We start from the raw sequence: 13,073 nt of genomic DNA on the forward strand, positions 1-13,073 counted from the left end.
GGTGAGCCGTCTCCCCGCTCCGCTCCGACGGATGAATCAGCTCCACGTTAGCTCGTCAGCTAACGGGTCGGGACCGAGGCAGAGCCATGAAAAGCTGCTGGCGCCAGTGAAAGTTTGACTCGAGTCTCCTCTCCCTCCTTCCACGCACAACAAAAAAAAAAAGGAGGCTCGCTTATCATGTCGTCGCCTCCTCGAGGGGAAACTTTTCTGTAGGATTTCTCTTCAGGAGGAGGAACGAGCTAGCTGGGGTGCTAGCATTCGGCTACAAACTACTTTGTAATTGGCTTTCGGCTCAATGGCTTGTTTTTGCTCGTCATAGCGACGGCTTGGGGGAAACTGGGAGAGGCCCTGAACGAACTTCATGACAAGCCCAAGGCTGCGAAACTTCGGACAACTCGACGAAAATCACCATGAAGAAGCAGTTCAACCGGATGAAGCAGCTCGCCAATCAAACTGTAGGCAGGCAAGTACCGGGGCCAACATTTATTTATACACATACCGGGACAATACCGCGCCTGTAACTCTTTAAACCACCGTAGTGGGTGTAGGTATAAAAAAAAAAAGGAGGAAAGTTAAAGAAGTGAATGAAGCCTGAGCTGCATGCATTGGTGAAAACTTGTGCACCCTAAAAAATGTGCAAACCTGACGGTGAATTATGAAGCAAATCCACTCCAGCTGTGATGAGAGTGACTGGTTTCATCTCTAATAATCCCATTCCTGCCAGCTCGTAAAAAAAATGCTGTTTCAGAACAGTTTCCATTGCTGCTCTTCTGCAGGGACACACAGCACCCATGTGTAACTGGATATTTAAAGCAACAATGGCTCCAGAACATGAGGGTGACATACATCAGATTGTTTTTCATCATGTGTGGTGACTGCATGTGTTTTGTGCTTGTTGTGGCACAAATATAAAGGAAACCCCAGACAGCTGGTGCCTTTGTGCAGTGGAAGGTACCAGATAAAGTCACTGACGGGCTGGGAGGAAGAGGAGTTTCATCTCCAGGCAGGTTGGTAAAGACAAGGAAAATAAAGCGGTGTGCAACAAGTAGTAAATATAATTATTTTTGGTCAACAGACTTCCCAAAGCAATAGCTTTAGCAGGTCTTGTATTGTTCTTTTTGCTGAAAACCCCCCCCACATTTCCTTAAAAACATGACTATGGTCATGACTTTTCTGGAGGAAAAATGAAAGAGCATCCCTTGAAGGAATACAGATCATCCTTCGACTTTAATACCAGAGTGTTGAACTAAAATAATTTTATGATGAGAAGGGTACATATATCTGATTTGGTAAAACCTTGTAAATATCATTACAAACAACGTCAAGCAAAATCCTGACGCCTTGACGCACGATATTATCAGCATGGTATCAGTAAAGTGTTATAGTCATTTTTGTGTTTGCTAGAGTTGATTAGCTGTGGCTAGGCCTGTCGCAATAAACAATAAATCAATAATCGCACGATGAATGAAAATTATCGACCTCATTTTCTTTTATCGGCTTTATCGTTTTTTCCGTGTCTCTCTCTTTCTGCTGAAGACACGGCTCAACTCCGGTGCTCTTCACTGACCCCTCCATTTCTCTTTAAAATTTATTTTAACGATCCAAAATCACGTTTTTGGATCATTAAAAGCAGATAAGCTGAGAAGCTAAGCTACGAGCTAACAGGCTGAACTTGGGAATAAACCTCGGGTCTTGTCAAAGCTCCTCCCTCCCATTTTTCTTGAAGAGACACGCTGCTCGCTCCCTCAGTATCCATCCTTCAGTTCAAACAGTCTTATACTGCCATCCGGTGGTCGAAAAAGGTACTACACGCAAAACAAAATAAGCTAGAGAACATTTCTTCTTAAATTTGACATTACTAATTATTGTCAAATTGCAAACAATGCTTTTGTTTATCGCAATAATTTCTGAGGCAGTTAATCGCCCAGCAACATTTTGTTATCGTGACGGGCCTAGCTGTGGCAGCCATCTTGAATGAAGTTGACTCCAAGAGTTAATCAGTTGTAAAGGCACATCCATTGATTACTTTCTGAACATTTCGTTAAAAAACGTTATTGCCTTCAGGGCCGGTGACGATAAGAAAAAGCTCCAGAGGTGATCCTAAAGTCCAGGAGAAGCCACACATCTGGAATACTCATAGCTTCCTCACTGCACCAGCAGTAAATTAGACCCGGAGAGCGTAATACAGAAAACAGACGTGCATCTTCAGGCTTTTTGTTTTCAGTAACCACAAGTGGGATTAATCCATCGCACTCCCATTGAGATACCCTTGTGAACGAGTGACGCGGTAGCGGTCAGATTAGGGCGAGCAAGTTCACTGTGCTCAGTCCATCAGGTTTGGGGTTTCTTGTTCCACTGTAGTGAGCCATGCCCCCCCCCCCCCCCGATGGGTTCCTGTGATTGTGTGAAGGTAGAACATTATGTCCAGCAAGAGCGTTTCTGAGGAAATATCTCCTTTTTCTTCTACAAACAGGAAGCTGTCTCCCAGAGACATGTTTTCTAGAGACCAGGACAGAGAGAGGGAGATGGGAAAATTCATGTAAAGAAAGAGAGTGAAACTAGTTGGTCTGTGTGTGTTTGGAGAAACCAGCATATGATTCATATCAGGAAACATTTTGAGGATTTGTATGTCCCTGTGGAGGAGTGTCGTGATTTACTCAAATCTTAATCGGTCATTTTTGCAGCATTGTAATGTAGTCTGGATGTAACACCTTTACAGAAGATAATCTAAGATGATAATCCAGAGTAAGATCACTTCAGGATAAGTACACAAGAGTTTCAGAGGTTTTGCTTTGTGTCAAACATCTTTTCTCTTATGTTATGATGTCATCTTTGATAGCCAGGAAGTGAGTCTTGGGTCGATCTTTGTGTTGCTTAAGAAGAATTTAGAACATGATTTATTGTCATTGCATCAGAAATACAATAAAATAGTTTGCCTCCCTGAGTATAAAAAATAAAAAACACTTAAAAACAAGATTATTCACAAAATCTAAACTGCATTACCAACATTATTACATTACAAAACTTATTAACATTAAGTAGATTAGCGATGCACCACATATGCAACATTGGTAAGAGTGATATTGCACCAAGTCAATTTTATTGTCATGCTCATCACAGGTGGTACATTAGGTGGAACAAAATTATGTACTTGGTGTCCCAGTTACACCCAACAATAGCACAAATATAAAGTGTAAAAAGAAACGGTATTTAAGGATCTACGATATACACTAAACGAACACCAAACGGCACACCAAAAGATCTAAGATATACGCTAAACACTAATAATGCAAAACAGTATGACCTAACGACAGCAGCCCGAACATGAATCTGTGGTGGGAAGATGGGTACGAATGAATACAGTAGCATGAGATGATCAGCAGCACGGATAATCAGCAGCACAGATCAGTGACGTATCACCAATCAAAGTGGCATTACAGTGATTTTCCTGGCTTGGGATTCATGAGTCGAACAGCTTCAGGGTAGAAGCTGTTCCTCAGTCTAGTGGTTCTACACTTAATGCTCCTCAACCTTCTGCCTGAGGGAGTGGGGCAAAAATTGTATGTGCTGGGTGAGTGTGGTCCTTCATGATGCAGGTGGCCCTCTTCCTGCATCTGGAGGTGTAGATGTCTGTGATGGTGGGGAGGCTGACTCCAACAGTCTTCTGTGCAGCCTTCACCACTCTCTGCAAAGCTTTCCTCTCTCCAGATGTGCAGCCTCCATGCCACATGTTGATGCTGGAGCACAGGATGCTCTCCACTGCTCACCTGTAACCTGTGACCAATTGTCACTTATGGGATTATTCAGTTCAGTTATGGCTCTTGAGGTGAAACTGTTTCTGTCTACGTTAACAATGCAGGTCTTAATGCTCAATTCCATTTTTTTGCTCTGTTCTGATTGTTTTGAGTTATTCAGTTCAGATTATAATTGAAATACAACTTCTATCAGACTCCGCTGTGAACCATTTACAATTACCCAAAAAATTTAAATCTGGTCCTCTGGACATTAAAAAAAAAAAAAAAAAAAAAACAACAAAGCAAAAAAAAGTAGATAGACCAGATGTGGACCAGATTATACTTTTTTGGATTTTTCTACCTGGATTATTGAGCATGCATCAGGACATTTACAATTACGACAATAAAGTTGACTTGAACTGGAACAGTTCTGAGGTAACCCTCATGCACAGAAGAATGCTGTGTTTAAGGACCTCAACATTATAAAACTGTAACTGTTGGAATATTGATAATGTTATATTTAGGCATGGGTACAATAATGGCTGACTAAATACAAGTGGATACAGTATCTTGGGAAGGCAATGGATTAAAAATGCCTGGAAATACCAGAGGAAGCTAATGGGCCCAGTTTCTGTTACTGATCACTCCCTGGGATTATATCCCAGTAATTAAAATTACAAACATCATTTTATCTGTTGTAGATCACTCTTTGAACACCCTCAATTTTGGAGACATGGTTTAATTCTGCCTAATAAGTTACTGAAACTGTAACAACTAGTTGTGTCTAGTCCCTTGTAATACAAAGTGCAGTGTTATGCTATTTTCATCACCTGCTGCCAAACTGATTAACTTTTGAGTCGGTCCATTTCAAGGTGGTCTTCATAGCAAAGGGCTTGTGGCAAATGCGTAAAGGCTATACCTCACTCAATTTTACATCTATTGAGCTCAAATGTGGTGTGGCGTTAGCTGAGAGTCATTGACAACACTTTGAGGGTTACATCTTGGAATACAGTATGAAGTTGCACATAACGTTTTAAGAATGACTACAACTCCATTTCTCAGTCTAAAACTCTGGCCTGAAATGTGACGTGCGATAAGCATTACTTCAACTTTTGTAATTTACAATCTTTTGTGAACTTGAAAAAAGTCATACACTATTTATACTCACCCCGAAGGAATCGTCACAATGTCAAGTGGCGCACCGACAAGGAAAGATGACACTGGGCGTTCCCTGGACCTCATTTTGCTAGTGCCACAGCAGTGATGTCTGCTTTGTAGGACTGCCAGGAATTTGCTAGATGTTTATGCCAGAATGTGCTTTTGATTATAAATGCTACATCACCGAAATCCATCTAGATAGGAAAACTTTTTAATGTTATTTTATCAATTTATCTAACGATTTAGATGACCAGTAAAGATTCGGTCATACTCCTTAAACTACCGTTAGCCACGTGTTTCATTTGGTTGGACAGCACCAATGGACCAAGTTTATATAAACTGTTTGATTAGGAAAAAAATGGCTTCAATTTTTACTACAGTAGTCCCTCGTTTATCGGGGGGGGGGGGGGGGGGGGGGGGGGGGGGGATCTGTACCCTGAAGCCCCGCGAAAAGTGAAAAACCGCCAAGTAGGAATAGTAATAAGTAGTAGTTTATTTAATGTATGTATGTATATATGTATGTATGTATGTGTGTGTGTGTATATATATATATATATATATATATATATGAATAAATAAATATAAAGGCATTTTAAACCCTTCCCACACTTGCAATTAGGGGTACGAATCTGTTTCTGGAGAATCGATTCATTTCCGATTCTTGGTGTCACGATTCGATTCCAAATCGATGTTTCGATTCAGAAACAATTTTTCTATTGAAACGGTCATAAATTTTGTTTCAGTTATGTAATTGACAAGATGAAAAGATTAAACGACAATGTAAACAAATAGAACATTTATTTAAAACGATAATTTTAGGTTCTTTACTGTATCAAATCTTTCTGCATCATTTTATATTTATACCAAAAATAGGAACAAATATAGGCGTGCATAACATTCTGTAACTTAAATTACCAGTATTGGGTTAACTTAGTAGCCTGAATTTTTCTTAAAAAATAATAATCTAGGAACAAATAATTCATCCATCCATCATCTTTACCCACTTCTTCCTTTTCGAATCACGGGTATCACTGGTGCCCATGTCCAGCCGTCACTGTGCGAGAGGCGGGGGACACCTGGACAGGTCTCCAGTCCATCACAGACAAATAATTCAAAATATATAAATGCACAAGTAAACAGACTACAGTCTACCATAGCACATTAAACTTTAACTCAAAATAAAATACAGACTTCAGTTTTTTTTAACCATATTGCTCTAACACTTGTTATATTTTCAAAACTTAACCTAATATGAAATATACAGACTTCACAGTCTTAACCATACTGATTCATATTTAGTAAATCTTTAACAACATTTCAAAACCTGTGCAAACCTGCACAAAAACTCTTCTGAACTATAATTTATAAACCATAAATTGTATCATTTAGAGCTGGCTCCAGGTGATGTCTCATCTGTCCTCTCCAACTTGTTAAAAAGGCAAATTACATCAAGTTTATTGTACAACTTGTCTAAGTTTTGTATAATATGATAAAAAACAGTTACCTTTGAGCTGCAGCTGGTGCATTAATCAGAGCTTCTCCCACTTTAGTTTTGTTTCATGGCGGCGTTGTGGAGCTGCTTTATCACTAAAAATCTATGTGAAGGAATAACGTACGTTAGGTCCAGCGTATTACAAATAAACCTGAACTCCTCACTTTCCACCGAGCTGTCTGCTCATAAATCCTTTGTGATACAGCAGGAGATGGAGAGGGAACTCTTCGCAGCCTTTGGGGAATCAGCTGGAAGTTTGTTGCAGAGTTCGCTGGTCGGCTGCTTTGCTGTCATCTTCCACACTTTTTGTCATAATTCCAAAATACTGTACCGTAATTGTATATCACACTTCTTGCAAACAACCATGCTCTAGTTAAGTTCAGTCTTCCCCTGAACATTGTAGGATCTGAAATGATTTTTAAAGACAAAGCAGCGGGTTGAATCGCGCTGTCCCCCTCCTCTATGCTAGCAGGCTCCATTCAGATAAAGGGAGCTGGATAACTAGCTTGCTGTACGGTGGCCTACACGGCTCAATTCTACGATGGCTGAGCGGACACGTAATGCAATATGCAGTATGCTCGGGAGTGGGGCTGGGATGGGGGGGGGAACTTAAATGAATTTTAAAATCAATTTATGGGCCTTTAGAATCGATTCAGTATTGCCAGGACTAAGAATTTAGATTCTTTAATAAATCAAACAAAATTCTGCACCCCTACTTGCAATATTTTAAACAATAACAAAGTCCATGCTCAATAATCCAGGCATACAATCCAACTTTTTTCAGTCAGGTCATCTGGACAGTTGCTTTTTTTGTGCTGAAACGTTTTACCTTCGATCCAGAAGGCTTCATCAGTCAAAGAAACGCATAACACAAAACTGATTCTTCCCCCAACAGCTTACTCCAAAGTGGAACAAACCAGTTTTGTTGTGCGTTTCCTTGACTGATGAAGCCTTCTGGATCGAAGGTGAAACGTTTCAGCACAAAAAGAGAAACTGTCCAGATGACCTGACTGAAAAATGTTTGTATTCTAAACAATGTTTCTAAACGCTCGAAGAGCACAGAATGTCATGATGTCAGCTCCCTGCCTCCTCTGCTCTTTGCCACCTGTAATTGCTCTTGGCCACGCCCACTTCTCTGCTCTGCACGGTGAACAGCCAATCAGCTGCAGCAGGGTTTATCCTGCAGTGTGTGCTGCACAAAGGTGCAGGAGGTGCTAAATAATTTCTTTTAAATAAAAATGTCATGCCGATCGTGCGGCTAATCCATCAATCAACCCATTGTGTGCCATGTCCAATCTTATTTTGAAAAACCGTGATAGAGCGAGCGAGTCCAATAAACGAACCGCGAAGTAGCGAGGGACTACTGTACTTGTCTTTTTAGGGATGAAAAGGATTAAAATTAAGCTGAGACCAAACGGGAAGGAAACATCCCGTTTGTTCAGGATGCACAGATTAGCTTTTCTGAATTTGTATTAAAGCGCAGAAATCCCTCAGATTTAAAGTCATCACTTTACGGCTAACGTTAGGCTAGCAGCCCACGTAGTCAACCTCATTAGAGAATGTGTGAGCTGAGTCACTTGGTTATTCCTCCTGTTTCTTTCATCTGTAACCAGGATCCATTACTTTCTACCTTAAGCTGTCACCGTTGTGGCAGTAAGAGTCACACCTTCCTCTTGACCGCTGATTGTGCCAAATAGTAACAGCCTCTCTATTGTGCTCATTGCTTCAACTTACTCGCTTTAGTGTGGATTGTCATGGCAACCATTTTGAACTTGTGACCACCGCCGTGCAGCGAGAATCTTTTGTTGTTAAGAAATCGCATGTGGTGCAAAGTGACAGTGTTTCTCTAAAGGCTGCTGCTTCAGTGGAGGTCAACTGTGTTTGTCCAAGATCAGTTGATGCTAGCAGAACTGCTGTATATAATCCTACACAGAGCAGAAAGCATGTATGGCACTCTGGTTCGAAGCTGGGTGCAGAAGTGCTGCGTGATATCTGAACGTCTTCACATGCTTACGGATAGTTTAGTCCAGCTAGGTCGGAGCAGCATTTAAGCATGTCCTAGTTGCTGTTAAAACCTGTAAAAGAAACCCAAGAAGTGCTACCAGTTCAACTTTGGTAACATTCTTGGCATATTGGCAGTTTCGTCTGGTTTTGTTTGGCGTTTTCATTTTGATTTAGTCAAGATCCACTGAGATCATGAGGAGAACATTATGCCAGCTTGTGTGTTTCATTAGCATGTGTAAAGCTTTTTTTTTTTTACGGACTACAGAACAGCTCTTTGAATTTGGTTCCATAAAGCAGCATCTAATCATTTTTGCTGGCTCCACAGTTTTTCTATAAATTATATATTTTTACCACTATTCTGTCCAATTTACATATTTTTTTTTTAACTTGCCAACACCATCACTACCTTTGTTTGCTTGTTGACTCGACGTGTTCAGAAAGTCTTAATTTATTCAACTAAATTACCACAAAAATAGCATTTATGAAAGAACGAGTCTACATGATGAATGCTCTGGATTTATGATCGCCACTTTAAGAGCTCTTGAGCATGTAGTCTACACCAAAACATAGATTCTTTGCTGTGGCTTTAAAATGACACTTGGAGTGTGTTGTGTGTGGCTTGGATGTTCTCCACAGCCTTCAGGAGGTCTCGTCTGTAGGTTCTTGTGTGTTTAGAGGATGCAGCCTCATCAGCCTGGCTATGGCCTTCAGAGAAAGTTTCCCGTTATACACAAGTTTCTAGTTTATTCTGGTTTGGCACTTTTGGGACTCCTGAGAAAATCACATGCTTGCATGTCTTTTTGTCTGACTGAAATTATGGAGCCCTCTCTATCAGTCTTCCTCTTTCTCTCCGTGCCTCTGTGTTGTAATTGAAAGCAGCTGTGAGGGGGTTACTATGGTTCATAGAGGGATGTTTCTGGAGGAGGGCTCAGCCTTCATTTAGAGCTGTGCTTCCCAAAATGAAGGCAGGCGACTCATTCAGCCCATTTGACTTTGGTTTGGAAAAGGTTGCACATGAGTGAGGCACAGCAATACCTGCACAGTCCTCAATACAGAAACAGAAAGTTTGGCAATACTCACATGACTCAGAGACAAAGAGCAAACAGGGTAAAAGAGACGCCAGTGTTTTAGCTCTAGAGCTGCCTCTAGCCAATTTTTATTTCATTTATTCCATTGACTAGTTTTTAAGTCATTCATTCAACGACCCTACTAATTTTCCTCAAAGTCAAAATGAACAGTTTCATTTTTTTTCCAATTTAACTTAGGTGTTTACAATATTCCACAAAATAAAATGTGTACAATGACGCATATGGAGTATACACAAAATATAGGTTTAACTTCTCAGTTCCAGCACGACAGATTAAAAACCCTCAATGGTCAGCATGTTGTAGGAATATATTTGGCAAAAACTGTGGCAAAACGGAGATAAATCCTTTATTTGTTGTAATTCAGTCACACGGCTTCGTCTGTCAGGAACTGGAGAAAAACAAATGCAACTAAACTATTTACATAATGGAGACTAACCCTGCCAGATGTTCTTTAAACTTAACCAGTGGTTTTCATATCATACCTACGAGTTGAATTTATTAATTATATTATAAATAAGTTTGTAAGATGTCAACGTAATTCTCATAATTATTGACACTATCCACACAAATGAGCGGTTTCCTCTGCTACATCTGACCAAAAAAGGGACAAAAAGAGATCATGATGTTTTGTTTTTACATTTTACTTAAAATACCATCACTCAAAACAAGATAGATGTAGACAGGCACAAAATAAAGTAAAGCTGCTGGAGGAGTTGAATCTCAATGGGGGAACAAAACTCACTACAACACTGGTCTGGTTCAGTGTTAATCAAACACAGGCTCTGGGTTCCAGTTTAAACCGGTCCTCCTTACACATTCATTCACAGGAAAATGAAGCAGACAGACAAGCTCTGAACTTCATAGAGTTGGTTGGAAACCATCTCATCACCAGCAAACTGGTTGGTTCCACTGTGGGAGTGTGCTGCTTGTGGGACTCAGTTTGTTGTGGCTCCTCTGATTGATGAAGTTCTTCGGATGAAGGATGAAAAGTCTCAACAACAAAAAAAAAAAAAACGCCCAGATGACCTGACTGAACTTTGCTGGATTTTTTTTTAACCTGTATTATTGAACATGAACGTTGATGTTCATAAGAGTCCATTTAGAAAAGAAAAAAACACATGTTGTTTTGTTCTTCCTTACAACCTGACTGGTTTGTCAGGTAGCTTGAAGTTCTCATATTTTAGACCTTTTCAGTCGTTTAATAGCCTTTTTATTTATTTTTTACGTAGCTCATTTTGAAACTGTGGATCAGACAGAACCAACATAAAGCAGCGTATAAACACTCAACAGGTGTGCGCAGCACATCTGTGGAAAAAAAAAGGTTAATTAAAACATTTAAGAAATTAAAGGCTAAATTCACAAAATTTGTGTCAGCTAAATATATTGATGTCAGCTAATTCTGCACGTTTGGCTGACTGGTAATTAAATTGTCCCTAGGTGTGAGTGAGAGAGTGAATGGTTGTTTGTCTCGTTTGTTTCTGTCCCTATGATGGATGGACTTGTGACCTGTCCAGGTGTCCCCCGCCTCTTGCACAGTGATAGCTGGACATGGGTACCAGTGACCCCCGCGACCCCAAAAGGAAGAAGCGGGTAAAGATGATGGATGGATGGATGGACATCTTCAGTTATGCCGACTATTTTTAGAAGCTCTAGTTTGCTCTACATCTTACATATTAGACTTTACAGCTTAATTTAAATTCTCTGAACAAAAAGTTTGCATGTAGCACATATGCATCAATGTGGGGGTGCTATTTTGTGACATTTTTCATATAAAAATATAAAAGACCCCAAGACTGACGTCTCAGCGTTTGTGGTTGTGATTAATCTGTCTGAGCTGGTGTTTCCCAGCCTTCTGCTTTAAAGTGAATCTAATCTGACTGACCCCTTCAAGTTCGACTGTTACTGTTCTATTAATAGGCTCATCGCTGGGCTGCTTGGACGCCGGGGGTACACAAGCCCAACCAGCTGCTTCATGAAAACAAGTTTTGTCAAATTAACCTTTAAAACACTTCTTCTGTACTATTTTAAGCCCAACAAGATTTCAAAAAAAGCTTATAATTTAGTATTTTCATTTTCATATTTGAACGTTTTTGCAAAATTATATAAAAAAAAGGCATATAGGGGTCTAATATACATCCAGCTGGGATATTTTGCTTGAACGTAACCCAGTCCTCAAATATTACCACAGGAGCCAGTTTATAATTTCAGGCTAAACATGGAAACCAGTCATTAATGAGTATTGTGATATATATACAGGAGTTGTTTATAGTGGTGCTAATCTGTGCGCTCTGTTTTTTCTCATCCGCAGAGCGGAGAAGACAGAAGTCCTCAGCGATGACCTCCTACAGGTAAATCATTAATCTGACTCTGCAGGGCTCTGACTACCTAATAACATAACGACAGTGTGTCTGTCAGGTAAATCCTGTTCAGTGAAAGGTTTTTCTCCCTTGTTGATGAACAGTTTTATATTGGCATGTTATAAACCTCAGAGAAATTACAACAGTGTGGTGCTCTGCAATAAACAAACGGGACTTTTTATTAGTTCAATAATAAAATATTAAAAGAAGGTACACAGTCCGTTTATTTGTGTAAACTCATGACTTTATCTAAAGTTTGCCACAGAAAGCCGGTATTTAAAAATGTGTGCCATCATCATCTAATTATCTGCAGTATTGTCCAGATGAAGTATTTGAGGCCATTTTTAAAAACACACAAAAAAATCCAGAAACTTTTAATAGTTAAAATCTGTTTACAATGATCATTGATGAGACTTTCTTTATTAAATTTGCAGAATAGTTTTGTTGTTTTTGTATAAAGAAATTGCAGCTAAGGGCTAAATTAAAACTCGAAGGCGATCGGGCGTCTGCAGTGGCAGCCCCCAGGCTCAGGAACAACCTGCCCCTCCAAATTCATACTGTAGAGTCGCTACAATCTTTCAAATCCCGACTGAAAACTCACTTTTTTATGGCTTTTATTTTCAGTTTGAGTCCCACCACATCTCTTATGTTGTTTCTTTGTGTTAGTTTATTTTAGTCTATTTTATTTTACTTGTAGATTTTATGTGATTTTACAGATTTTTATTTTTTTTACTGAGGGCTTTATTTGTTTTTATCCAGCTTGAAGCATTTTGGTCAACTTTGTTGTTTTTAAATGGGATATGTATAAAAATTTGACATTGGTTCCTTGGGTTGAGCTCCGTTGATCTAAGTGGTTAATGTTTATTATATTAGACAGTTGTGAACACATCTTTTATCCAATCGCAGGCTGTTCATTTTCCAGTTCCTCCTTAGAACGTCCCAGATGATTGTAACAAGAACTAGCAAGAACCCCATTTTTGTTGAATTATTGAAGATCAGTTTATTTATTCTCATGATTAAACAGGTATATGACAAGCTAATATGTTTTCATTACTTTATAATGAACATAAGAAGATAGAACTGCCAGTCTAGAAAACACAAACCCAGTTTCCAAGGACATGACGACAAATAGTTTTTCATTTTACCGAAGTTTGTGAATCCACACATTAGAAGTGAGAATCTTCAGCCTCCTCATGATTTTCTTTGATTCTGATTGAGAGAACTATGATGTAATTAAAAA

General features: G+C 39.5%; 1 protein-coding gene across 1 annotated transcript in view; it reads left to right on the forward strand.

The window, feature by feature from the left end:
* Positions 1 to 13,073, forward strand: part of arhgap17a (Rho GTPase activating protein 17a) — a 37,214-nt gene continuing 24,141 nt past the window's right edge. Inside the window, exons 1-2 of the mRNA XM_037691321.1 lie at positions 1 to 463; positions 11,785 to 11,824. Of these exons, the coding sequence (XP_037547249.1) occupies positions 411 to 463; positions 11,785 to 11,824 (93 nt within the window). The 5' untranslated portion in view covers positions 1 to 410. The remainder of the gene's footprint in view (positions 464 to 11,784; positions 11,825 to 13,073) is intronic.

The sequence above is a fragment of the Nematolebias whitei genome, chromosome 17 (assembly GCF_014905685.2).
Source record: "Nematolebias whitei isolate Nwh7 chromosome 17, NemWhi1, whole genome shotgun sequence".
Lineage (NCBI taxonomy): Eukaryota > Metazoa > Chordata > Actinopteri > Cyprinodontiformes > Rivulidae > Nematolebias > Nematolebias whitei.